This window comes from Varanus komodoensis, unplaced genomic scaffold, assembly GCF_004798865.1.
Source record: "Varanus komodoensis strain SLA01 unplaced genomic scaffold, ASM479886v1 scaffold11, whole genome shotgun sequence".
NCBI classification, from domain to species: domain Eukaryota; kingdom Metazoa; phylum Chordata; class Lepidosauria; order Squamata; family Varanidae; genus Varanus; species Varanus komodoensis.
The window spans coordinates 136,390-163,177 of record NW_025335317.1 but is presented as its reverse complement, the minus strand read 5'-3'; the positions used below and the strand labels follow the sequence as shown (position 1 = coordinate 163,177).

Here is a 26,788-nt window from a genome sequence, read left to right as displayed (position 1 = left end):
CAGCCGGCTCAGCCCCAGGACGCTTTCCAGCCGTCGGACCGGGGCCAGGCCGCCCCTGAGCAGACGGACTCACAGCTCAGGCAGAGCTGGGGGGGGCGTGAAAATGGAGTCACCCCAAGAATCCTGTTAGTGGCTCTGTCCTGGCACTGGCCGACCATGGTGCCAGCTGTGCCCCCTCACAGGGCTTCCTCTCTAAGGTGGGCCGTGCTCTGCCTATTAAAAGAAAGCCCGACGTCACTAAGGAAATGTGCACAAATGGCGCTTTTTGCACAAACTGGAAGCAGAAAACAATGCGGATCTAGCGCAATTTGTGTGGATCATGGTGGAGCGATGTGATTTTCCATTTTCAGTCCACCCATACAGTGCAATTTGCACCAATTTTCTTTCTGCTTAAAAATGGCCCAGCTGTGACCCGTCTTAAAGACAGAAGCCCCCGAGAAAGCCGGTGTGCTTCCAAGCATCCTCCTGGACGTGGCCAGGGAGTCCGGCCTCCCTCCTGCAGACCCTCTTGGCAGCTCCTCCGGCCCAAGGCCACTGCCTGGGAGCCCAGGACAGGGGGGTCAGCAGCCCTATCAGCTCGTGGCCCGGAGACTGACCAGGGCTCTGCTGAATGTCTGCTCAGCCAGCTCCAGCCAGCTGGAATACTCCAGCGGTGCCCCGCTCCTCCGCTTCTTGGGCTTGAAACAGCCGGAGTGCACGCCATGCCTGGATCAGGAGTCCAGAAAAAATGTGCTAGGACACTCCCACGTGCTCGCTTCTCGCAGCTGGAACCTGAGCAAACAATAGCAGAGATTCGGAGGGGGCGCTGAAAGCACGAAATGGGTGCCTTTCGATAATTCCATGAAAACAGCCTTTAGAGATCCCTTCAGCTCAGCCCTGGTTTTTCACCTCCCTCCAGAGAGCCATTTTGCATATGGTGCTCTTTCTACACATGCTGGAAAGGTTCTCAGGTCGGTGCAGGAACAGTCGTTTGCAAAGAAGGTGCACTGTGCCGTCTGCTCCATGCCCGAGAACTGGAACAGCCAGCTGGGATTCGCAGCCGGTTCCCCATGCGGGCGTGTGGCGCGAAACGCACCTCCCTGCGATCATGCCTCGTGTCACTGGGCATCTGCTTTCACGCTTGTCTCTGCACTAGTGCTTTCCTTGCAGGAAAGAAGCCAGCCACAGGAACCCTTACAGGATGACGCTTCCAGTGCGTCCCCTCTGGCAAGAGCCACACTTGCGTGCCGAAACAACACAGATCACATCAAGAGTCATGTGCAATTGCTACACAATCACAAAGAAAGAACTGGCATCTACCAAAGGAAAACAAGGAATGATGGTGGTTTCATTTTATGGGGTGCAGGAGAAGAGAAAAGGGGATCTCTCTGGGAACTGTTTCATGAGCAAGGAAAGAAGATGACTTGGATTAAAAACCCGAAGTCTTGGAATGGAAATCGTTTTCCGGAGCGATGGTTGCAGGAGCAGAGAAGGCAGAAAATGGGAGGGGGGTGCCAAGGCAGGGAGCGGGAACTGGGAAAGACACCCCTGGACTTACTGGCTGAGTAACAGAGCGAAAGCTGGGACCCCACGGACTCGGCTTGGGTTCTGCTCTCACAGGGACGCCGTCCTTCAAGCACTGAACTGCCATCCCCGCTGGAGAGAGGGGGCACTTGCAGGGCAACAGAGTAAAGGTGCCCACGCACACGCAGCCACACGGAAACAGAAGCAAGAACAATGGACAGTCCGTAAAAAAAGGAACGGGACACGGCAAAGCAACGAGAACATTCTGCACAAAGATCCCGCTGGTGAATCTTGCCAAGCTGGCCTCAGGCGGCTTCCCCGCACAGCTGCTCTTTCACCCAACACCGGAAGGTGCGCCACGCCTTCCCGTCTGCTCAGTGCCCCCTGCTAACTCTTAAAAGTGCTCCTTCCTGAGCATGAGGAGTCCGGCAACTCACTCGCTCCAGACTGCCGGATCAGATGGCCCAGCTTCAGCCAAATGGTCCAGCTTCATGTTTGTGTGACCCTGGAAGGGAAGCGCTGCCACAAGGCTTGGCCAGCGACTTCAGCGTCTGCTTTGCCAAAGAAGGAACGCCGTTCGCAGGGAAAGGGGCTGGCCGAGGCTCCTTCGGCGCCCTCTCCCTGCAGCTCCAGCCCTGCGGTGGGCCTTCAAAGTTGCCACATGGTCTGAAGACGTGGCCTCCCCTTAGCTGCTTTGGAGCATCCCTCGAAATGTGACGTCGGCATGGGCGGGGCACGAAGCCAGCCGCTTCCGGTTCAGGGCCCTGGCCGAGCACTGCCCACTCCGCGGGCCTCCAGGGTCCCGGTTGCCGCGGCCTTCGCGGCTCTCTGACGGCGGCCCGTTTGGCCCACCCCGCCCGGAGAGCTCTCTCCCCAGAGGCGTGTGCCCCAGCAGCCTGCTGCTGGCTGCACTTCACAGCGTCCCCACGGGACTGCTTTTTTCAGCCGCTGCTGCATTCCTTGCCAAACAGGTTTTCCCTGCAGAAGCTCAAATGTCCACCTCACAACGAAGCTGGCACAGCATGTGGAGGAACCCTGTGCAAAGGGGCAGAGGAGCCGACCTTCTCACCAGAAAGGAGCTCCTCTTTTGCTGCTCCTTCAGGTCGTTTCCTTGAGCAACCAGAAGGTGCAGAGTCTGCCACCGGCCACTCCAGCAGCGGGGCGAGACGCGGCGGGCCGAGGACTCTGCCCCACACGCAGCCTGCTGCCGCACCCCACCGGTCAGCACTGCTCACCCCCAGCTGCTTTCTGCTGCGACTACAATGGGGAGGGGACAGGACCGTTTTCAAGGGGCCGGATATGGCCCAGCCCCCCCGCCCCCCGCTGCGGTGCTGCCTGCTCAGGGGCTCAGCCCCTTGGAGGCGCTGCGCCAGCTGACTGTGCCGCGAGGTCAGCTCACAGCTCAGGCCGGGCTCCTCCTGGCAGGACCCTTGCCAGGGCGTGGCGGCAGCAAGTGCAGGACCTGGCCCCTCCCGACCCGGCGGATCCCTGGCAAGACCGGCTGGTTCAGGTTACGCAGCTATGGAGGCTGGGAAGAGCCCGCTCCCTCGCCCACTCGCCTGAGACACCTACCCTTCAGGTCCTCGTCTTCTGTGGTGGTGTTGCAGCTCTCCGTGGAGCCCTGCGGAGTCGGAAGGAAGGGGGAAGGTCAGCGTCTGCAGGAGCAGCAGCCTGGTGTGAAGGATGCGGGTGGCAGGGATGCAAACCGCAAGGAAGGAGGCCGAGCTGCAGACCAACCTGGCTGCAGCCGCCTGCGCCCTCGTGGTGGGCAGACCACCATGGCAAGAGCCACGGGGCTGCCCCGGGGGCCCAGCCGCTGACCCGGCAGGCCCGTGCATGCTTGCCTGCCTCCTCACGAGGCCAGCCGCGGGGGAGACCACGAAAGGCGTGCCCACCCTGCTGCGCTAGCTGCGGATGCGCCTCCACGCTGGGCTGCTAGGCCTGAGGGGGTGGCAAGTGAGCCGCGGGGGCTCAGACAGCCTGGCCCTGGAGCCCACTCGGCCACGGGGCCAGCAGGGTGCCCCTGGCCCAGACACAGGCTCTCAGCCCAGGCGGCCTCACAGGGCTGCTGCTGTGGGGATAAGATGGCGAGCAGGAGGAGGAGGAGGAAAGTCACTTGGAGTTTGTTACAGGAAAAAAGCAGAATATAAATCTAATACAGACGTCATAAATCCATTAATGAATCTTATGGCCCCCGACAGCATGGGGTGGGGCAGGAGGGCAGGACAGTGCGGGCTTCGAGCTCTGAGACTGGGACAGTGCTGGGACCCCAACGCTCGGAACTGGAGTGCCAATTTTTAAGTTACTCCTGAGCGAATGTTGCATTACGCCCAGCAGCATCCAGGCATCCATCCGTATCCTGATATGCTTGATCAAGTGTGGCAGAAAAAAGTGGGCGATGGGAGGGTGACCCCGGAGGCAGCGGCAGGAAGCCACTAAATTCGAGCATCTTGTAGGCAGGTCTGACCCCTTTTCTTTCAAGAGATTTTCCCAAAGGGGCCTCATGCGAGGGAGAGGGCAGGATACCAGGCACATGCCCTTATGCAAGCAAGAAGCACTCACTGGGACGGAGGGGGACGCAGGCAGCAAAACGCTGCGACTGCTCGCCAGGACGAGCAGCCCCCCCCGGCCCACCCGCCTGCTGCTGGCACCACGCGGACCTCCCCCTCCGGGATTTGGGAGAAAAGGGGCGTTGCTCATCCCACCCCCATGATCCTTCGGCCGCTGGTGGCAAGAAGAGGAGAGAGCAGAGCACAAAAATGCCGGGATGGGAGTTGCTCTGCCCCACGGGACTCTGCCGGGGGCAGGCTGCCGTGCCCCCCGGGACCCAAGGCACTGCCCCAACCCTCTCCCGGGCATCATCGCTCGCGTGCAGGGCTTATCGAACGCGTGAGCCAGAAATCCAGCTGGCGGAGGGAGTCCGCGGGGGCTGGTGGAGTGCCTGGGGGGCTCACACAGACCAGACCAGACTGCACCCAGCCTGCTCGCCCGGATGCCCCCTGGGAGGCCCAGCGGAGGGCATGGGAAGGGGGTGCGCCCCGCACGACGAGACGGAGGCCATGGCGAGCCTCTCCTCACCTTTATGCCATCGTTAGCATTGTGGACGACGGTTGTTTGTGGTTCCTAATTGAAAGAGGACAGAAATAAAGAATCAGATTCGTGCTCCAAGCTTTTCTCCCGCTGGGTGGCGTCTGCTGGAAAAGCAAAGTGACAAACGAGAAGAAGCACAGACACCTCCATCCTAGAAGCTGCTCCGATTACTCGGCTCCCGCTCCCCACGCAGGACCAAGGAAGGGTTCTGGAAGCGACAAGCCCCACGGCAGTAGCCAAACCGCACGGAGACAAAGCCATACGCATGAGCCTCTCCACACCCCAATTTACCTCATGAACTTGGCACAGCATGGAAGACATCTAGTGATGCTCAAGAAAAAGCCTGATTAAACCCTGGCAACTAACTAGGAAAGGTGCTGCTGATGGATTCTGGGCAGCCGGCATCGCACCCTGCAGCCCGAACAAAGAGCCCCGGGGTAGGGCTTTGTCTCTGGGCTTCCCCCACGGGGCCTATTGGCTTTATTTCTCTCTCTCTCGAGGGACATTCATAACTTCCCCACAAAACTGGCAGCTATGGCACCCTCTCAGTGCGGCATCACACACAGGGTTCAAACAGAATTTCCGAAATGAGCAGCTTTCCGTAAAAATAGAAGGGGGATGGTTGAGCATCGTAAGAGTTGAAGCTCAGGGGACCAGGGTGTGAGGGCATGCAGTGTGGAGGGGATTCAGATCATGAAGTGTCCCAAGAGGAGGAATAAGCCTCTAAGCACGAGACAGAGTGAGGGGCAACTATCCAGTCTCCACCAGCCCCTGCTAAGCCCTGGCACTGGCCCCACTGCCGAGCGTTTCTGGCCCATCCTGGCCACCCCCCACCCAGTGCCGGCACTGCAGCTGCTGCCGCTTAAGCCGCATGGCGGAGCCACCAGGTCCTTCTGCTGAGCGGCCGAGCGCACCGGGCCTGCAAGGGGAGAGCCCCGAAACCCCCAGGGCCAGCCGGGACCAGGAGGGACGCCCTCCCTCCCTGTCCTGGAGACTGGATGCCCCCGAGAGCCTGTCATCGCCCCCTCGCAGTCGCGCATCAGGCGGGATGACTGCGGGGCCGCCGGACAAGCTGCAGGCCCCCGCCCGGCCCCCGCCCGGCCTGCCCCGCTTCCTCGCATGGGCCGGAGCGCGGCGGTCCCCGGCCAGGGCACGGGCACGGCGAAGCCAGCACACAGAGCAGCACAGGCAGCATTCTGGCGAACCGACAGTCAAGAGCACACAAGGACAAAGACATGGCTGGGAAGATACCATGGACATCTGCACTGGGGGCGTGTCTTTGGCTGGGCTTACTACACTGGCCTTGCTGTTGGTCTGCGGCTAGGACAAAAAACAGACGGTTACTTCCCCACTGCCCGGCTGGGCAACAGTCATCAAAACATTGCATTACTATCGCTGCCAATTCGCTTATCAGCTCTGTCCCCTCCCAAGTCATCCCTACGAGGGAAGAGGGAGAAAGGCAGGCGCTGCCACTGCGTCATCTTCTAAGGCGAAGATTATCTCCAAACACACATGGAAGATGAAAGAGGACTGGCAGAAGAAGAGGAGATGGAGAGATGGTTGGTCCAGAAGTGAACCGGCAGGAAACGACGTCGCCGAGGCCAGAGTATTAACTCGGCCAGGGCCGTGTGTGTGCGTGTGCACGTGGTGCGGACAGGGCAAGGGAACACCCTCAGATGAGCCCCACGTGTTGGATAAAGCAAGCCAGTTGCTGGGCTTATTCAGAAACTGCGAGGCTGCGGCGGGATGAAGAGCGGCACTCGTAGTATCTTGCTATGTCTCCACTGCCCCACAGGCTCTGGGCAGTTTACAAGAAATTAAACCAGCGGGGAGCAACGTTGACTAATACAGCATAATAAATAAAGCTGACATGAGAACTCATCTTGGAAGGCCTGTCAGAAGAGAGGCGTTTTTAACTCCCTCTTAAAGACGGGGATTCGGAGAAGCAGAGGATCTCTCCTGGCAGACCATCCTGCGGCGCAGGGACAGCTGCCGAGGAAGTCGTCTGGGCGGCTGACAGTCACCGCAGGGCAGCCCCTTCCGGAGATCATCCCCAGAGGGTCTTCACAGGGAGGAAGGAGCAAAGGTGCTCCTGAAGGCAATGTGGGCCTAAGCCATGGACATCCATAGCAATGACCTTTGAAGCCCTCACCAAGGCCTTGCACCGCATCCGGGAACACGCTGGTGACCAGTGCAAAGGCTGAAACAGGTGCGCTGCGGTCTCTCCGTGATGCGTCAGAGACCAGCCTGGCTGCACAGGGCACCCCAGGAACTCTCCCAGGTGGGCTGGGGAGCCCAGTGCGTCACTGGCTTCCCCACAGGATCACCTACTCTTCTGATAGAGGCTATTCATGGTCAAATGAGCTGGAGTCGAAATCTCGCGTTTTCTCCCTGCACTTTCAGATCCCATCATGCTAAGTCACAATGGCGTTTGGCTGGCTGGCTGGCTGGCTCAAGGACACCAGCTGCATTGCTACCACAGAGTGCCAGGCTCCCAGAATATGCGTTGCCAGGAAATAAATGCCCAGCTTCAGAGGCCTGACTAGCATTCGGATGCAGCGGAAGCGTGCAGGCCGAGCTCGGGAGGTGCGTCCAGCAAGACTCAGACTGTCCTTGCGTGATCCTCCTCTTTGGGAAAATGCACCCGGGGCAGCACAGGCCAGCTCCAATGACCCAAGCACCAGGCTCCGAAGTGAGCAGACCAGGGAGACCATTTACACAACCAACCAGAGAGGTTTGGATAAGGGGTGGTGCAGAAGCTGACGACAACTTGCTATACAGCCAACTTCAGCTGAGTGGAGTATCTGCAGTGAAGGAGACGCAAAACTATCCAAAGAAACCAGGCAATTTAAAGTGGGCAGGCCTGCAGACAGACACCAGTGGCATAAGGCACTGGTTCGAAAAGGTAGGCATGGATCTGGTCCAGCCCTGCGGGAAGCAACCCGGTGCTTTCCAGGTGTTTGGGGTGACAGATGACAACCCCCATTGTCCCCAAGCAGCATGGCAAATGGTAAGGGTGTTGGACTATTTACCCATGATCCACCCTTGAAACTGCAGCCATTTTGTCTTCCCGCAGAAGAAGTGAGCTGCTTAGAGATGGCACTGCATCAAGTGGCACGTGTGACAGGGAGGGGCGAGGCAGCCATGTTCTCCGGGACACCGGTCTGCCCTGCAGCGCTCTGCGCCTGAGCGCCTGGCAAGCACTCCCAGCATTTGGGGGTGCTTGCCGGGAGCCGAGCCCCGTGGGCCACACAGGGGTGCCCCTCCTGCCTGCCCACTGCTGTTGCTGGCAGCAGCGAGCAGGGGAGGGGGCTGGCCTCCAGGGATGGGGCCTGGCAGCGCCCCCTCCTGCGCCCGGGGCCCCCCTCGATGGGGCCGGCTGCTGGTTGCACGGCTGGGGCCGAGGGGCGCTTCTGGATCTCCTCCTGACTTGGCTTGCTCTGCAGGACCCGGCCAAGTGCTAGAGGAAGCCCAGGGATGCCGGCGGGATGGAGTCCAAAAGGATCTGCCTGGACCCTACAGGCGCATCACAGAGGAATACTTCCCTGCCGGAAAGTACTTGCCCAGGTTCAGAAGCCAGCGTGGGAGACATGAGACGTCCTGAACACGGGCTGCCTGCCAGGAGGAGGTTAATGCAGGGAAATCCGATCGTCAGTTGACCATTCCACCCATACACAGCCTAAGAGCTATCTTCATATGCAAGCTGGGCCAGCCCTTCTCTTGCTGTTCAACTGAAAGGAGCTCGTGAATAACACTCCCGACTTGAGGATTGTCTGACCAGCCTCCTGCCATGTCCCTGCAAACCTCACTCCGAACCCCTTGCAGCAGAAAACGGCTTCCACGGAAAAGGGGTCTGCAGGCTCAAGATCTGAACTTCAACGCAAGAATGCTCCCCGTTAAGACTGCAAGACTGGGGATGCTGAGAACAGAGTCTTCCCCCCTCCTTCCTCTCCAGCAGCCTCAGGTGAGGTGAGATGTCAGAAATTCAGCCTGGTTATGAAAACTCAGCAGCCTACAGATTAGCATAAATCAAAGCAGCATTCTCACTGAAACATGGGGGAACCCTCTGCCGAACGTAAAGAGCTGACTGCCAACCGAAGTGCTCTTTCTGCCCTCCCTTTCCAAAAAGTTTTTGACTCCACCCCTGGGTGGCTCCTGCTGCTTGAGGGCTGGATGGCTGGAAGACCATCTTGAAGGCCCCTGGCCTGCTCATTCTGCCTGTCGCCCCTGACAAGATCAAGCAGCCCCCCACCTCCTCCCACAAGCACTGAGAGGCCTCCCTCCTTTCCCAAGGCACCCTGGTTCCCGTGCTCTGCCTGAGCACCTTCACTCGGTCACCTGGACGCGGCCCAGCTGCCCACCCCTCCTGCCCCTCCGCAGGATGGACGGGGCTGTCTGAGCAGGTGGAAGAGCGCAAGAGCGAGGTGCCTGCTGGGCAGGGGAGTGGCAGGAGGCACCGTGAGCGGGGCCGGCTGGAGCCGGGGCCAGACTAGGTGGCCCGGGAGGCCCCTTCTGACGCACGCTCTTTCTGTGTTTCTCGGTTTCATTACAGCTGCGGACACAAGGTGGTCAGAAAGGGCTCCACTGCCAAGCTGCCATGTCAAGATAGCCACTCGGCACTCCATTGTGACTGCTTTAAAGTCTCCTCTGAGGATTTTCTGCAGGAAATCTAGAATTGCCCGAACACCTTACCCCACCTCCACCTACAGCTGTCCTTTGCCAAGCCATGGATACCTTCCAGGTACTGCTGTGCACCCTGTTGGCGGGACGTCACTAGAAGACGCAGGAGCAGCCAGACCTGCGCCTGAGCAACGCGGCTGCCCCACCACTGCCCCCCAGCCTCCGCGTATCAGGTGAGCTCCCTCTCGCCACCTAAGGAAGCACCAGGAGTGGGCAAGGAAGCTGTTGCCGGAGGGCAAGCTCCCAGGACTTGACCGGGGAACCTTGATCCACGTGGCGCCGCAGCCCAGGATCTGCCCTCTGTTCCTCTGCCCTCGCACAGGCCAGAGGCTCAGCCAGGGTGAGCCTGGTGCTGGGGATGCTGCTGCAACCGACCACGGATGGGTCTGCTTGGAAAGCGCTGGTGGGACGCCAGTGGGCACTTCCAGCAGGACATGACCCCGTCACCAGCAGGAGCGCAGGGGAGGTCAGGCTGGAGGACCACAGCTTGCCCCCGGGGGGAGAGGCGGAAGCCCGTCAGGCTCCCTTGCACTCTGGGGGGGGTGGGGGTGGCCGCTCTCTGAGATTCATGCCACAAACAGGCCAGCTCGACTCCCTGGTGGTGGCCTGGCTTGGCAGGCATCTTTCCTGGCCACAAACACAGTTCCCTCTCATGTTCACTGGGGCAACACCCAGAGTTCAGGACAACACGGGCCGGCAAACAGAGTCCTAAGTCATCCTGCTGGGGACTCTGGACTGAAGTCCTGGATCCGTGGGCAGGCGCGTCTTCTGGCCACGCCATGAGCTGCCACAACCCTCAGACTGGAACAGCACCCAAGGACAATGCCACCGGCAGGGCCACGGAGAAGGACACCCCTCCGCCCTTCTCCGAGGGGCTCAGAGCGGAAGTGGGCTGTCAGCCAGAGGCCAACCTGTCTCGGGAAAGTGGCAGAGGGACAAGCGCCACGGACGGGGCACTGCAGCCGGCAAAGCCCCATGAGGCAGGCGGAGGAAGGCTTTGGGAGGCCGCAGGGGAAAGCCGGCGTCTGGCGGATGGAGCATCTGCCCCTCTGCTTTGCCCTCAGGAAGATACGGAGAGGCTGCGCCCAGGAAACGAGGCCAGCTCTGCAGGGACAGAGGCTCTGGCTGGAGGCCTGCCCCCCTTCCGAAACAATGGCGGATTTTCCTCCTGCAGCAGAGGCCGGGAACTAGCTGCTCCGGAGCACTGCACAGCCACTTCCCAAGCCCCGGCCTGATCCTCCGCAACCCCCAGAAAGAGGCCTGGAATCCTTCTGCCACACCCTTCTGGCCTCCGGAAGTTTCTCCAGTGGCCTGAGCCAAGCAGCAATGCCGCGGGGCCCGGGAGAGGCCGCGGTGCTGCTGCAACCACCCACAGCGGATGGCGTGAGTGGGGCTCCTCACTGCCGGGCCTCCACCCCACCGTGCTGGGGGAAGATAATGCCGCGCTGCCGTGGGGGCGGAGGCACGGGCCCTGGGGAGCCCGCCACGCCTCTGCCCCGGCCCCGGCCCCGCACAGCCTGGCGCCAAGGCATGTCCTGGCTGGGGAGGAGCGGCATGGCTTTCTCTACCCACGAAAGGCCCTCCCTTGCACTGCCACTCAGAAGAGAGCGTGGGAAAGGGGGCATTTGAGTGGGAAGGACCCCCCCCCACACACACACACACACTGCACCTGTGCTCAGGGAAAGAGCCCAGAGGCGGCCCTGGCCAGGTCTGGGCGGCCCTTTCCCTGGGTTCCATCGCAGGTGGCCTGCCTGCAGCCGCAGGGTGGGAGGGGGCAGGCGCTTGCCCCCTCCCCTTCCCCCTTCTCTGGCACAGAGCAGGCAGTCGCAGAGAAGGCAGATCACTCTTGACAAGCCTCTGCACTGGCTGCATGCAGACAGCCCTGGGCACGAAGATCAGGGGTCAAGGGATGTGCGGGGCCCGCCCCTAGCCTCGGCCCTGCTTCTACACGACCAGAAAGCAGATCCGGGGCAGAAAGCCCCCGTCCCTTGCACAAATCAGTCCGGCATTAGGGCAGGGAGCCCTGGCCCTCCGTTGCTGGGACTCCCAAACCCACCAGCCTGGCAAATTCGCAGGAATGATGGGAGCTGGGAGTCCAGCAACACCTGGAAAGCAACAGTTTCCCCAGCCCTGCCCTAGAGTTTTGATTCCGCTTGACCCCAAAGAAGTAGCTACCGCGAAGGAGTTCGAACGCTGGGGAAGCCGTGGCCGGAATGTCCCTGGAGGAGCAGGGGGCCTGAGCACGGGAAGGGCGAGGAGCGAGATCCGCTTCTCGACGCACGAGTCTATTCCGTCTCTGACGCGCCCCAGAGAGAACACACAGTCAGATGAGGAGGGAATGGAGGGGAGCGCAGCCCGGTACGTGATTAATGCCAACTAACATTGGGATTAATGCCGACCACATTCTCGCGGTTCTGGCGGAGGGTGGGGCGAGGGAGGAAGAAGAGAGGCAGACAACGGCCATGGCAGCAGCGGCAACGACAACGGCAACCACAACTCTGGATCCGAGAGCTCTTGGGAAAGAATCCCCGCGGGGGCGTGCAAGTTCACGGCAGCCGCGAGCCCAGGCAGAGCCGCCCGGCCCCAGCGAGGGCGGCTCTCGTGCCCCTTCGGCCCTCGGCCACGGGACGCCCAGGAGCCCATGTCCACACCAGGGTGCAGAGACCATGCCCTTGCGGCCAGAGGGAACGTGCGCACGACCGATCCAGTTCTTTCCCGCAACTCACTCAAAATCCAGAGCTGAATTTAAAGGTGTCCAATTGATGGAAGCAAGCAGAGCCCTTGCCGGTGGCTTCCTCGGCAGCATGACCTTCTTGTGAGGACATGGCCCTTTCCGAGCGCAGGATGCCTCCCTCCCCCTCCCCCCCCCACCCCCAGCCCAGACATGCTATGTGGGGTGATGAGCACAAGCCGGACGTGCATGGCATGGGGTGGTGAAGGCACAGTTCACAGGCCGCTGACCGGAGGTGCTCACCATCAAATGCACGCTGGAGCTTGACTTCCTTTTCTGGGCACACCATTGAAGGAGGAAAGAGAAGGAAAGAAGTGATGAGACGAGATGCAAAGAAAAGGAGGGCGCTTGCGGGCCAGCGGGCGGCCTGCAGCCGGTCACGCTCATCCGGGAACATGGCAGGCTCGCAGAAACGGGGCTCCCGGGAACCAGTGGCCCAAAGCCAGAGGAGGAAGCCCCAGGCGCCACATTCCGGGGCCAGCAGGAGAGCAGCAGACGCAGCCAGCGCGACAGGGAAGCGGGGAGCCAGCAGGCGCTTTCCTCGCAAGCCGGCTCCAGCCGGGCTGGCCGGCCGTGGCCGAAGCGCACGCAGGCCCCACCGAGAGGCTCCACGAGCCACACCGCCCTTGCCTGCTTCAGATGGGAGCCACGGGCAACAGACACCGGTGCTGCGGGTCCCGCCCACGGGGTTCTGCTCTCCCTGTTCCGGCTGCCCAGACTGGCACGTGGCAACCAGGGATGCTCCCATGCAGAAGAGGGACGCATGAATCCGCTGGACAGGAAAGATGGGCTGCGGTGCCGGCACAATTACAGCGCGGAGATCCATCCAGCCTGACAAAGGGCGCCTGCGATTTCCCGAAGGGAGTCATCTGGCGGCAGCCCTCTGGAAGCCCCCGCTGCCTCCCGGCCCGGGCCGCCAGAACTCATGCAGACCCTTGCGCTCCCACGGAGCCCGGGAACATTCGCGAAGCAGAAGGAACCCTGCAAAGGCCATGCGCTCCCACAGGGGCTGGGTGGGTCAGGTGCGGCGGCAGGCGAGGGCAGCCACGCGAGCGCAAGGAACGAGGCGCCTCGCAGGAATGCTGGGGGGGCGGCACGCGGAGTCGGCATGGGGCCTCTCTCCGCGCAGGAGCGTGGTCAGCAGCACCAGCGAGCCGCGTTCTTGCCCCCAACGCTGGGGCGAGGGGCAGCACGAAGCAGCTGAAGCAGGCCTGGAGTGGGGGCACACCATCCCGGGGCAATTCTGGGCTGGGAGAGAAAGAACCAAGGAGCCACTTATGGAGGCTGGTGGGCAGGGGCAGGAGGGGGCGGCGATGGGGAGAGCAGGGGGCAGCAGGAAGCATGCCGGCCCCGTGCCGCACCCCCTCGCTCACGTGCCCAGGAATCCGGGACTGCTGCACAGCTGCACGCAGGTGAGGCTGCTTTCCCTCCCTTTCGGGTGGCTATTATTGCCCTTTTGCGGCTTCAGCAGAGAAAACGAACCCCCATCTGTGCCACCCCCTGCCCTGCAGGGCCAGTGTCCTTCCTAACCAGTCCAACGCCAAGCCAATCCCTTCTCCTGCTAGTCCTTCTGGGGCGCACTCATGAGGCAGGTGGCCAGAAGGGGGCGTTCAGTGGTGGGGCTGCCCCTGTGGACACTTCCGGGAAGCTTCCTGTCGGGGTGCTTGAGTTCCTGGGCCGTCCAAGCATCTCAGGCCCCTCCTGGGCCCGGTGGGAAGGACAGCGTCTCGTGCTGGGACACGCTCTGGGCTTCAGGGGTGGAAAAGGCATTGGATAGGCTTGGCCACGTGAATCAAGAGCGCTGCCCTTGCAGGCCATGTCCAGACCCCCAAGCGCCTGCGGCACATCCTCACTGCATCGACCTTTTGCCCTTCCTCAGAGGAGCTCGGAGGAGCACGCATCCCAGCTGCCCTTCAGTTCCCACACATCTCACAATCCCGTGAAATAGGTTAGAGTAAGAAGCAGTGCTTGGCCCAGGATCACCCAGCAGGCTGCATGGCTGAGGCTCTTTTCCCACCACAAGGCAAGGGCAGGAAGGCACCCTCTGATGTGAGGAAGACCAGGACAAGGGCACGTCTTCCCTGCTCCGAACTTGGCTGCCACAGATAGAGGAGAAAGAAGAGCTGCCTCGTGATGCAGGCCGGACCAGTTGCTACTGGCCCTTCACTTTTTTGAGGAATCTAAGCTTACTGAAACCAAAGGGACAATGGTCCTGAGAAATCAGTGATCTCTTACATTCCAGCTTTTTAATATTAGAAAAGGAGGGCTTTCTTCTTTAGTTTTGGTTTCTACCGGAACTACATTGCCTGTTCTTCAAATGATTTATCATCAGGAAATATCTATCCACTAAACAGGTTCTGAATTCTGGATTGGCACACAGGAGCCAAATATTTCTACTTGACGGAGAAAGCAACATTCTGTTGGTAACCTGGACTGAACTAAGAAAGAAACTGCCTGTAATGGCAGCAGATAAAGAAAAAAGGCACTTCAGCCCATCTTCAGATGGATTACTTAGTTGTAATCCATCTGATTACAACTAATTAGTTGGGGGATTACTTAGTCCCCCAATAAAACTGGAGGACAAGAGACTGGAGGAGGTGGGAACAGATGCATACATTGCTTTCAGATGTTTAAAGCACTTCACACACATTATCTTGTTGTATGCAGAGAACCAGCTAATCAAAATACCCCACAGAAAAAGTAAAATTTACAGAGTTCTAGAAAATCATGCACCTGCAATCCCTTTATGAACTTTTATTTCCGAACTTGATTTAGCTGCACATCAGTTTTTCTCCTCATTATCCTCCCCCCGTAACTTTCCCTCTTTTTTCAGCAAGGTCTAAAACCTGCAGTGATGTTACAGAAGAGCATAGAAAATAGGATTAAGTGTGAAGTCTAATTATCCCAGGAGAGGGGAGAATTTGTCTTACTTGCTGTGAGAGAGCGTGATGGTTGCTGCTCAGTGTGCCAGAGCTGAGAGGGCTACCGTACCCCGGGCATTTTTAAGGGCTTCCTTCTATAGGTTCGCCGCAAGTTGGAGACGACTTGCTGGCCCCGGAAGAGCAACTCCAAATGCCCCCAGGAAAAGGAAACGGCGTGAGAAGTGGCACAGACGTCGTTCGAGCAGCACAGGGATATCAGCCTCGCATGATACACCCAGCCGTTACGGGGCATGTGACGTGTCCCAGCATCTTGTGAGTGAGTTGTGTAGCCGAACTCCAGAAAGCCCTGCCTGCTCAGTGGCCTGATCAAGAAAACCTGCACAAGTATGTCCAGGGAAAGGCAGATGGACTCCGGGGAGTGCAAAGCACACGCGCCAGTTCCAAAGCTCAGCACTTGTGCATTTAGACATGCAGAGGCCAGCACAGGTGCGCGGCTCTGGCTGGACACCTGCTCCACACAACGCTCCACCAACAATGGAGCCAACGGGCTGCCTTTTGGGATCTTGCTGGACGGGGAATTCCTTGCATGCAGGGGAACTGAACTCCAGGCGATTCGGAGCCCATCTGTGCACAGAAGCCTTGGCACGGGGGGCTCTAGACTATTTCAAGCACACTTGGAAATATGCACACTTGGAGGAGGACAAGCCTAACAGTATTCCCCCCCCCCTCCTCAAAATATGGAAGTTGTCTCTGCAAAGCCAGTTCCTACACTTAATTTTCTTCACTCTTGTGCTGATCCCTCATTGATGAATTCTGGAGCCAGACAAGCTGACGGCTGCCCGGAGAAGGAGACGACACGCACGGCCAGTGCCCACGAGCAGATGCCTGGCTCTCCGGCCCGCAGCGTCCCTTCCGTAAACCTCACGGTGCTTGGCCAACCTGGCTGCCCAGGCCTTTTCTTCAGTTCTACACAAAGGCTTGGGAATCCCCTTTCCTGTTTGAACTAATTACACACCTGCACCCAATAGTAAATCAAACAACCCAAACAACTCCCAGCCTTGAAAGTTTGCTCACTATGAAACATTGTCCACTAAGGAATGTGGAATTTCTAACCCCCGTCGGTAGAAGGAGCCCTCAAGGCACCTGCCCAGACCGCCTGCAGTGACCACAACTGCGACAACTCCACCGAGCAAATCAAGTGAAATCAAAAAGCACAACGCACTCCAGAACGGGTCGCAGGAACCAAAGGCCACTTCCTTGCTTCACACAACCACCCGCACCAGAGCCGTCTGCAGGCGGCTGCGCTGGCAGCAGGGGCGCTGCCGGGGAGCAGGGCACGTGGTCCAGCTGGGCACACGAGGGCATTTTCTCACCCAGAAAGCGTCTTGGCTTCTGGATAAGGTCACTTACTCCTGGGGAGCGGACTGCAAGGGAAGAGGGCAGGCTAAAATCCAAAACCTACCTTTACTCCATCTGACTTCTTGTTCAGTAAGCTTTTGGCAGCTGCAAAGAGAAACAAGAGAAGTGAGTGAGCTTCCTTTTGTTAACACTTGTGCTCTTTCCCTCCAGTTCCGTCTTCTGGAAGTGAAAGTAGAGAGTTCTCGTATCGCTTGAGTGGCTGCAAGAGGCCAGGCCAGATCACTCTGTTGGCCTCCTGAGCCTGAGCCTGAAATCTCTTGTTTGCATCGCATTCCCCTTCGCTTCAGCCAACAGTAAAATCCGACGAGGCAACAGAAAGCACTCCTGAATTCGGACTGCGGCAGGTGGCCCTAGCGGCGAGGGAACCAGGCCAGGGGGCTTCTTCAGGGAAGCCCCCAGCAGTGGAAACGTCCCAAGTGCCCTCTGGCACGCGTAACAGGCAGCCAGCCAGTCACAAGCTCCTGCTGGGGGTGTGCATGGCAGAAGACACGGGAGCTTTCATTTGCAAGCTTTTTTTCATACTTATGTTTTCCTGCACAATGAGAATTTGGGACCAATTACAATTCTGGCTGACAAACGCCAATGAGGTATTACAACATTAGTCCAGGTGGACCTGGCTGAGTCACGAAGAATCACCACCACGGATAACATAGAAGCAGAGCGAGTCAGAAGGGGCCTCCCGGGCCATTTAGTCTGACCCCCGGCTCCAGCCGGCTCTGCCCACGACGTGCCCGCCTTGTGCGTGTCCAGCCATCTTTGAATAGGATAAAGAATGGCGCAGCCTGCCCAGCGGGAGGCAAGCAGGGAAGGGTCCTCCGACCGGAGCCGCATTCGCTTGTGGACCACGAGCACGCCTTCCCCTCGCGGCCTGTGCAGCGGGTCAGGCTTGCATGAACGAGGAGGGAGGGGCAGAAGGTGCGGGAAGAAGGGAAGTCCTACCTGAAAAATTCCGAGATACCAGCATCGTCGTGAGGATGGCACCCTAAAAGTCACACAGAGAAACCGAATGGAGCGCCGAGCCAGCACTGGCCGGGTCCACGTCACGTCAGCGGATGCACCCATTTGCTGTGGCCAATGCCCCCGGGTTCAAGCTTGCTGAGAGAAGCTCTCTGCCCCCGCACTAGGGCAGCGCCCTTCCTCTCTTTTCCTGCCGCGGGCAAGTAGGAACGTCCCACGCACCATCCAAGGCCCCCTTGAGGAAGCGCTCTGACTCCAGGCGCTCGCTCTGGCCGTGCCATGTCTCGCATAGCTGTCTGCGGGAAATCCAGCTGGGGAGAGGCCAGAGGAGGCTCCCCGCAAACCCACCTTCAGTTTTCTCCTGGCGTTGAACTTCCGCAGGCACTCCACGGTCTCCTGCCTATGCATCATGGAGGCCACGGTGGAGCGTTGCTGCAAAGCAGGGGCGGCATGGTGAGGCTTCCCCTCTCTCGCTCTCCCCGCCCTCCCTCGCGCACGCACACACACGCCCACTGCACACAGGCGGCGCTGACCGCCCGCCAGCGCTCCCCAGAGAAGCCTGCGGGCCGCGGATGCGCCGGGGGACGGCCACCCCCGAGACCCGGCCTGGGGGCGGCCCTGCGCGAGCGGGTGGCCCAGGCGGCTCCGGGGCCTGTCTGGCGCAGGGAGCAGGGAGGGGCGCAACTCACGCAGACCCAGGGGTGCTTCAGGGCCTGGTCAGCCGTGATGCGCTTGGCTGGGTTGATCGTCAGCATCTGGTTGATTAGGTTCTTCGCCTCCGGAGTCACTGTGTCCCACTCTGGAGAAGGAAACTAGAAGTAGGAGAGCGAGAGAGAGCGGCCCTTCAGCGGTTTCTGGGTTCCCGTGGCGTCCTCTTTCGCTGCAACCTCTCCTTTTCTGGCCAGCAGCTTTGGGGCACACGTGAAGAGAATCCCTCTGAGGGGGAGCTCCAAGCAGGCACACGGGGCAATGCACCGCACGGCTTTGGGGGGCCCCCTCTGCGAGGTGCACAGGCAGAGCCGTGCTCCACTCTTTCGGCTGCTGAAGCTCAGTGGCGGGTGCGAGGCAGGAGTGCCAGCTGGTTCACGGGCATTTGGCTTGCTTCACACAAGGACTGGAGTGGCCTCCTTAACCCAAGCGCCAGTCCTCCTAAAAGCGGTTCAGAGTTGCATTGCTGCAAACGTGGTAGAGAAAGCGGAGAAGTGGAAGAGCAGAGGCGGGTCTGCTGAAGTCAGAGTGCCTCCTCTGACTGGTGGCTTCCACAACGCTTTCAGGCAGCAACGGCCCCTTCCTGTCCAAGTGCTGGATCCTGGGACCCCCTGCAGGCACAGCCTGGACCCTGCCGGCAGCTGGGGCCTGAGCGGCACAGGCAGAGGCCCCAGGCTGGAACGCACCGGCTTCCCTGCCTGGTTCCCCCTTGGAACAGCTGAGCCCCGTCTTTTCTTCCTTTTTTCCAACCAAGGAGAGCCAGCGCACCAAGATGCGTCCCCCATAACTTGCCCCCCACTGAACCCTCGTCAGCTGCCAGGCGCAATCGCGCAGCAGGCCATGTCGGGCCAGTGGGAAGCGCTGCTGAGCCGCACGCTCCCCTGAACGTGTAGCAGGGTAGGAAGGGCTGCTCTGGGCATCCAGACGGTGTTGCGGCGGCAACAACCCGGGGGTCCTGCGAGGGCGGTGCCGGGCCGCCTTGGCCAGCGTCGTGAGGCGAGCGAGACGGAGCTGCCAGGGGGCCACCAGGGGGCAGCAGCGGCACAGAGCAAGGATGGACGGGCGTCCCTTCACTCCACAGGCACCCCGCAATTCAGCCCCACTTGATGAGAGCGTGCTGATCAGGACTGCCCGCAGGCTCGGCTGGCCCCCCGCCCCCCCGCCCAGCCCGGCCCCCGCAGCAGAGTGAAAGGGCGGGTGCCGCCGCGGCCCCCAGACCCGCCCGGGCCCGTTCCAGCCAGCGACTCACATCGTAGGCTCCTGCCTTGATCTGCTGGTAGAGCTTGTGCTGGTCTTCATCCCAAAACGGGGGGTACCCAACCAGCAAGATGTACAGGACGACCCCTGAGGGGGAAGAGAAGGGCTGCAGTTGTGCCGCTGGAGCCGCCCAGCGTTTGTGGGGCTGGCCCGCCACTTGCCGCAGGTGCACGGGCCGCGCAGTCCCCGGCGGGCCGGCTGCCTTTGCCGGCTGCGGCACAGCCGGCCGCGCAGAACGCAGCCCTGAGCCCACGCCCGGAGCAGAGTGCAGGAGTGCCCCGGTGGCCCCCGGAGCCGCTTGGCCCACTGAGCCCACGCCAGTCCCGGTCAGCGCAGCGATGCAGCTGCACCCGCTTCCTCCATCACTGCAGGGGCCGCGGGGCGAGGGCCAGTTCTGCACCTAACCCCAAGCCCCAGGCCCACGATTAGCACCACGCAGTCTTACCACACGCCCAAATATCCACTGGCTTTCCGTAAGGATCCTTCCTCAAGACCTCGGGGGACAGATAGCCAGGCGTACCAGCAAACCCTGTAGAAACAGGAGTGCAGAGACTGAGCTTCTTGAAATAAAGCTGTCATTCTCACGTGAAGATGGCACGTCAGACAGCATTTTAAAAGACCGTGTCTTGCAGGAGAGGAAATTTTAAGGCACTAGACCACCCATGACAAATCACACGGGACAGCATCCCATTAGCTGCAACACCATCAAGCCACGTCGATTCCAGGAATGCGTTCAACATGTTCAGCCAGGACTCCCAGCAGAAAATATCTGGTGAATCCATTACTAAGAACACGCAGAGACCACCTGGAAACAGGAAACCATTATGATCCCCGCCTGAGGAGAAGGGAGTGAAAAAGATGCCCCAAGACACGTTTCTAAGTGAGCCTTCTGCATGCATCGTCCCCGGGAAGGGTGGTCCCGAGAGAGCAGAAGCCTGGGATCAGAAGTTGTAGCACCTGTGCAGCTCATCCTGCAGACCTCCAAGGTGGGCGATGGGGCATCCGCTTACTCGAGTGGAGGGATTTCCCACCTGGGGAATCCCTCGTGCAGCGCCGTGGGTGGTGTGGGAGCGCTGTGGGCAGGACCACCCAGTGCTTTTCATGGGGAGGAAGGAGGCAAGTTGCACCGTCCACGCGGCTGTGGCAGGCGGGAGCTGTGCGTCCGAGTCACGTGGGGAGGCTGCGGGGTCCTGCATCGGCAGCCGGAGGGCCTTTCGGCCTCCCTCCTGCAGCAATCGCCTTCCGCGAAGCGGGCTCCGTTTCTGGTCAAACTGGGCGGTTTTGCCTGGCAGCCATATGCTGTGGACGATGGCTGCGTGAATTTGGATGCTTGCACGTGATGGGCGAGACCCTCCGTCCTAGGGGTGGTCACGAGGCTAAGCGGCTCCTTCCGCTTGGGCCACGGCTGCCTGCTAAAGTCCTTGGTGGGAGCACAAAGGCGGCTGCTCCGGAAAGGTCAGAGGCAAGGGGCCCCTGGAGACCTGCCTGGACCCGGGGGAGAGGCGGCCTTGAGCGCACTCACCGAACCAGGCCTGCTGCTCTCCCTGCACTTCGATGGCGAGTCCGAAGTCAGCCAGCTTGACAGCCGCGCCCTTGCACTTGCTTGCGAGCAGCAGGTTCTCCGGCTGGAGTGGCGGGGGAGGGAGAAGGGGGGACATTCTGGTCAGCATCTCCCCCTGCAGCCCCTGCTCCTGCCGAACCCGCCCCCCGCCCCCCCCCAGTCCTTCTCCAGCGTCAGAGCGATCAACCGCTTGGCTCCGGGCTCCGGCTCGGGGGCGCATCTGGTCGGGGCCCAGGCGGCTGAGGGGAGCGCTCCGGCCCACGGAAAAGGCCTGGCCAGCCCCGCAGAACCGCACTTAGTGATACCGGGCAGCCAGGTGCGAGCCTCCGGGCCACATCCCCAGCAGACAGTGGGGGCTGCCGGTCCCACACCTCCTCCAACCCGCATGCGGCACCCTCACGGGGAGACACAATCCAGGCAGAGGCAGCCAGCTGCGGGGCTGCCCCCGCAAGCATGCCCACAAGGCTCCCGGGCATGGGCGAGCGAGGCGGGGCCTGTGCAGCAGCCCGCTCCACCTGGCACAGTCTCCGCGACAGGGAAGCAGGTGAGGCGGGAGAACCGCCAGCGGGCAGGACCAGCACACTCCGGTGCCTCCACCCGTCTGGAGTCCCGCACCGCCCTGGGGGGCCCTTCGGCGCTCCCCGAGCGGTGCTCACGCCTGCGTTGGCGACACGAAGGGGTGGGTGGGTGGACAGCGACTCCCTGGGTGATCCATCGCTGCCCAAGGTCAGCCCAGCAGGCAGCAGGCCCCGTGGCTCACACAGCGCCTCGCCTCCGGCCGCAGCAGGCAGGAGCGGCACCCAGGTGGAAGGCTTTCCTGCCGCTCGAGTGCCGATCCACTGCAAGGGGCGCCGGCAGGGCACTCGCGCTGGGCCAGGTGCTCTTCCCCCGCGGCTGGGGCGACCGCTGCCCCCACTCTGCCCCGGGGTCACCGCTTATGATGGACGGCGTTCCTTTCCACCCGAGCATGACGCACACCTGGGCGAGGTCAGGAGCGGCAGGCTGGGGTGCCACGCTGTGCCCACATCGTTCGCCCTGCAGACCCTTGCTGGGCGACAGCGGAGACGCTGTGGGGAAGGAGCTGGGCGCTGGTCCCCTTGCGGCCATGAAGCTCAGGGGTAGCTTAGCCCGACCACCCTCGCAGGGTTGGTGTGAGGATAAGACAGGAGGAGAACTGTGCAGGCAGCCTGCAGCTCCTTAAAGGGGAAAAAGGCGCAAAGCCACCGAGGAGCACACCTCGCCAGCGCCCTCCTACGGGCAGCAGGCCGGCCCGTGCCATGGAGCCCCCTTCGTGCTTGGCAAGTGCTGGCTCAGTTCCCGCGGATGCAGGACTGGTGCCCAGCCCCACAACCTTTGGGGTGCCGCATTAAGAAGGCGCCCGCCCCCCGCCTCGTGCGCTGGGCACCTGGCACTGTGGCCCCTGAGCTCCCTCCGCTGGCTCTCCTCCTGGGCTCTCATTCAGAGCTGCTCGGCTGCCGGACGTCATGTGAGCCTCCGTCCAGAAGGCCGGGCACACCAGAGGCTCCTGCGTGTCCAGGGGAGGCCAGAGCGCGCCCAGGCACTCGCCAGCCCCATCCCGGGTGCGTCATGCACGGGCCTCTAAGAAGTGCGGCAGGATTGAGGGCACGGGCCTGAGCCGGAGCTAATCCTTCCTCCACCGGCACAGGCCGTGAGCCGGCCAGGCTCAAGCGGCAAAAGCACCCGTTGGTCTCTGCCACGGCAAGTGATGGCGTGGCGGGGTTCTGAAATGCAGAATACGGAGGCCGACCCATGCCATCCCCCCGCCACACAAATGCTCTCGTGCCAGAGGGGCTCCCCGCTGCACGCAGGGCTCCCTGGCCACACGCTGCCTCCCGCCACCGCCGGACACTGTGCTGCTTGTGGAAGCTGCCGCCGCCAGGCTAATCTGATTACTCTGCACCGGCCGAGCCTTGCTCGTCCTTCGGGACCCAAACGCCAGAGTGCTCCGCCGGGTCACTGCGAAGGCTGGGCAGCCACAGGCCGTGCTTGATCTGCCACAGAGCACCTGTGCAGTGGCCACCGTGCAGCCCCCCCGCACGCCCTGGGTAGGGGCAGGGGCAGGCCGCCGGGCTGAGCCTGGGGCAGGCCGAGAGCTGCCCGGGAGGGCTGGCCGCGCTCTTTCGTAAGGGGCTGCCGCTCCGCTCCCTCCTCTCGCAGCTTTGCGCCCTCCGGGCTCAAGAGCACGCGGCTGCCAGGGGAGACGCTGTCAGGCAGGCGCTGGTGCCTGGGCGGGGTGGGGGATGCGCCCCCCAGCAATGGGCCGCTCCATGCCGATCAGCCTCTGGATTATTTGGGCTGGCTGACCGAAGGAGAGCCTCTTCTTGCATAAGACCGGGGGTGCGCCCCATCTAAAATTAGGCACACACGCCTGGTGAACTGAGACCCTCCTGATGGGCCAAACGGGGTCACCTGCGATCCCAGGGAAATTCTGCACACACACGCAGTTCTGAATGAAGCCCTGATCTTGTGGCTGCCATTTCTATCCCAACGCTCTTGGGTGGGTCACAACAACTCCAAACCACAAATACAAGATGACAAAATACAGTACAAAAATTTGGACATCGAAAACGTAAACCAATATAAACAGTTAAAGCCATTTAAATATGATACTGGAGTTGATAAAAGCGGCTTCCGTAAGTGCCCCACCAGGTGCTAATTCTTGGGAACAGGTGACTGCCTGACTCTAGTTCTGAAGGAGGGACTGCACGAGCTCCGGGTGTGTTGCCAGGGGGAGGCTGCTTCACAGTCAGAGGGGCACTACAGAGAAGGCCCTTCTCCCTTGTGCATCCCTCAGGTAGCACCTTGAAGACAACGCAGTAATTGCTAGAAGCCAGCATGGACTTCTCAAACATCCTGCCAGAATAATCTCATTTCAGTTTCTGACTGGGTAACCACCCAAGTGGACTGTGGGGATGCCATGGACAAACTCTGGCTAGACTCCAGGAAAGCCCTTGACGAAGCCCCACGAGATCCGGGACTGCAGGCAAAGCCCTCTGAGGAGACTGGGAGGGCCGGGCACGTTCCGCCTCAGGAAGACTCAGATGTGAGATGGCAGCACCCAGTGTGTCCCTGCAGGGCGGCCATGAAGAGGACGGACAAAATGCCTTCTTGTCCATTCCAGAGCACAGGACACGCAAAAATGGACTTAAGTTCAAAGAAACCAGATTTACACCAGACACCAGGAAGCTTTTCTGCACTGTCAGAGCAGTACGATAATGGGACATTTTACCTGGGGAAGTTGTGGGCTCTCTCTCACTGGAGACATTCAACAAGCGTTTGAACAGTCATCTAGATAGAAAAATGTGGCTTGCTGTCCTGCAAAAGCCAGCTGGCACCCTCCAACTCTAGTATTCTAGGATTCCATGAGATGTTTGGGGTTTTTTCTTTTGTAAGCCTGCTTGAAGGCTTTTAAAATAGAAAGGTGGGTTAAAGGTCCAGCCAGTAAGCGAACTGTGAGCACACAAGCAGTCAAGCGCTGCTCCTGATGAAAAGCCTGTTACATTCCACGCCTGACGAGTCGTTCCACTAATAAAACCGGGTTCTGGTTCTCCTTTGTTTTGGGTTCGAGTGCCACATGCAGATTCATATCCCCGGTAGGAGTCGTTAGGACCATTATCTAATATTTGGACTCCATTATCTGATTCTGTAATTGCTTTTGGATATTCTGTTGTCGAAATGAAAGCCGATGCTTTTATGCAACTCCAAAGTTGCCACAACGCGGCTGAGACAGAGAGCAGCATAAAGACGGTGAAGGACCAACCGGCTTCCTGGCCTGAGGCCATCAAAGGCCTGTCTTCATCGACCGCAGAGCCTCTGGAATGGCTGGACTGATCGAGGGTCTTTCTGATCAAACACTGCCATGAGCCCCTTCAGAGAAGGACTGATGTCTTCCAGGATGTTGCAGGTATAAAACCATCCAGCACACGACTCTCCTTTGGGCCAGCCTGCATTTTTAAGGTTCTCACTTCTGCAAGTCTAGAAATCCCTCTGCAAAGCTCTCGCGTGTAAACCCAGAAGCACAGCCCTCTTCACAGCCCACTTGCTCTGTTCAAGGCTCAGGGCCCGCACCACGCATCGCCCACGCCTCCCCCATGCAGAAAGTGCTCAGGACAGGCGTCGCTGTCACGCAGCAGCGCCCAGTGAGCTGCAACGACGCAATGCCACCCTGCACAATTTGTGCACGCCGGATGTGGGGAGGGTGGGCACAGAGATCCCGCAGGGAGGAGAATGTGAGTGGAGCATGGAGGCCAACACGCACCTGGAGCGCGGCTCCCGGCCTCCCGGACCGGATGTGCTGGCCCTGCAGGGAGGGCTGCCTGCTGCAGGCAGTGTCGCCGGGCCTCCCCCAGGGACCTGTGGGCCAGGCTGCCACCAGGCTTTCCGGACCCCCAGGCCCTCCTTCTTTCCGCTCCCACAAGGTCAGGAGAAACGCTCCTGCTTGCTGGGCCACAGGAGACTCCTGGCAGCCCTCGGCTCTCCTTTTGGGAAGGGGCAAGAGAGGCCAAAGCCGGACAGGCGGCCGAGCGCAAGCGGCCCTCTGCGAGGAGCGTCCAAACACCGAGTGTCCCAGGAGACAGATGCTGGCCCGGGGGACAAGAAAGCCCCCCTCCAGCAGGCTGAGCGGATGCCGTTTTGGCAGAAGGCTCCCTCAAGCTGCGCAAAGCTGCCGCGTCACCCTTCCTAGCAGCAGGCCACGCTCGTGCGTTGCACAGCACCGGAGGGCACGAACACAGCCAGCTCCCACCGCAGGCCGTGCTCAGGCCTCCTCGAAACAGAGGCGTGCAGCGCTGTCCCCCCACCGCTGCAGGGCAAATTCCGGTTTTCCCCAGATGCAAGCGGTACCTTTAAATCTCGGTGAACGATGTCCTGCTGGTGAATATGGCTGACGCTCTCCAGGATCTGGTGAATGCAGTGGCTGCAGGACAGAAAAGGCAGGGGAGCGTTTCTCATTCCCACTTCTCTAGGCAATGGTCACCAAGGACACCGGGTTCAAGGGTTCACAATGGATGCACAATTGGGAAGTGTGCATCCCACGGGGCCCCCTGCAGACGCGGCCTCTGCTCTTCCGCAGAGTGCCGCAATCCGAGCATGCTTTGCCATCTCTCGCTGTGAGGGGAGTGCATCTCAGCCCCACGGGGTGCCTGCTTCAGCTGCCCATGGGGACCAAAAGATGACTGCCAATGTCACAGCACTGGGGAGAAGGATCTGTAGCAAAAGGTCTCGTAGGGTTTACTCAAACAACAGCCTCCTTCCTCACATTCAGGCTGGGAACCTGCCAGCCCAGAGAGCTCCCAGCAGCAGCAAAGGAGGGCTCACTGTGACAATGCTGTGCGGGCACAGGGGGCAGGCCCCTTTCAGTGCGTTCTCGGCTCCCTACTTCCATCCTTGAGCGCCACACCTCGAGCTTCCCGAAAGCCTGAGGAAATCCGCCCTCTTCCTTGTCCTCTGCACTGCAGTGTGGCAGCTGATCACCCGCATGCCGGGACACCCGACTCGGCGTGGCCGGTGCTTGTGGTGGCAGGCATAGATTCCCGGCATCTGCCCACCTGGCAGGGGGTCTGGGCCCCCAGAGTGGAGCAGAGCGGGTGGGTGAGCTGGCCCAGGACTGCCCTGCGCACTGAGGAGTGCCTGTGTTGCGGCGGGAAGCGTGTGGCCCTCAGGCTGCCCCTCCGCCATTTTGCTCCCACGGGGCTGTGCGGCCCACCCAGCGTGCGCTCGCCGTAGGCCCCTGACAGGAGGGCTGGGCAGAGGGCAGCAAAACTCCTCTCCAGAACATGTTTTATCAGTGGAACAAAATACCATTTGGGGGAAAAGTCTGGTCCGGGTGAGTTCCTTGGGAATAACAGTGGTGCTGTGGCACAGGGGAGGTGCAGAAGCCAAAGGGCTGGCGACGGGGGAATGTTTTCCACATCCTGAGGACAGAGGCCGGGCCGGGAAGGAGCAAGGCACGCCGGTCCTTGCCATCCATCCTGGTGGCTG

The 26,788-nt window shown here is 60.6% G+C and overlaps 1 protein-coding gene across 18 annotated transcripts in view; it reads right to left on the bottom strand.

Moving 5' to 3' along the window:
- CAMK2G (calcium/calmodulin dependent protein kinase II gamma) overlaps nt 1-26,788 on the bottom strand; it is a 94,019-nt gene that overhangs the window by 12,757 nt on the left and 54,474 nt on the right. For 4 of the 18 annotated variants that reach the window (XM_044420147.1, XM_044420134.1, XM_044420135.1 and 1 more), the window contains exons 6-18: nt 25,652-25,724; nt 20,750-20,852; nt 19,673-19,756; nt 19,220-19,314; nt 17,952-18,074; nt 17,611-17,694; nt 17,245-17,287; nt 16,349-16,389; nt 12,248-12,280; nt 5,845-5,913; nt 4,582-4,626; nt 3,076-3,124; nt 1,538-1,651 (exon numbers count right to left, since the gene is read on the bottom strand). In XM_044420147.1, coding sequence (XP_044276082.1) covers nt 1,538-1,651; nt 3,076-3,124; nt 4,582-4,626; nt 5,845-5,913; nt 12,248-12,280; nt 16,349-16,389; nt 17,245-17,287; nt 17,611-17,694; nt 17,952-18,074; nt 19,220-19,314; nt 19,673-19,756; nt 20,750-20,852; nt 25,652-25,724 — 956 coding nt within the window. The remainder of the gene's footprint in view (nt 1-1,537; nt 1,652-3,075; nt 3,125-4,581; nt 4,627-5,844; nt 5,914-12,247; nt 12,281-16,348; nt 16,390-17,244; nt 17,288-17,610; nt 17,695-17,951; nt 18,075-19,219; nt 19,315-19,672; nt 19,757-20,749; nt 20,853-25,651; nt 25,725-26,788) is intronic. The other 14 variants (XM_044420137.1, XM_044420145.1, XM_044420136.1 and 11 more) reach the window with 7 other exon arrangements.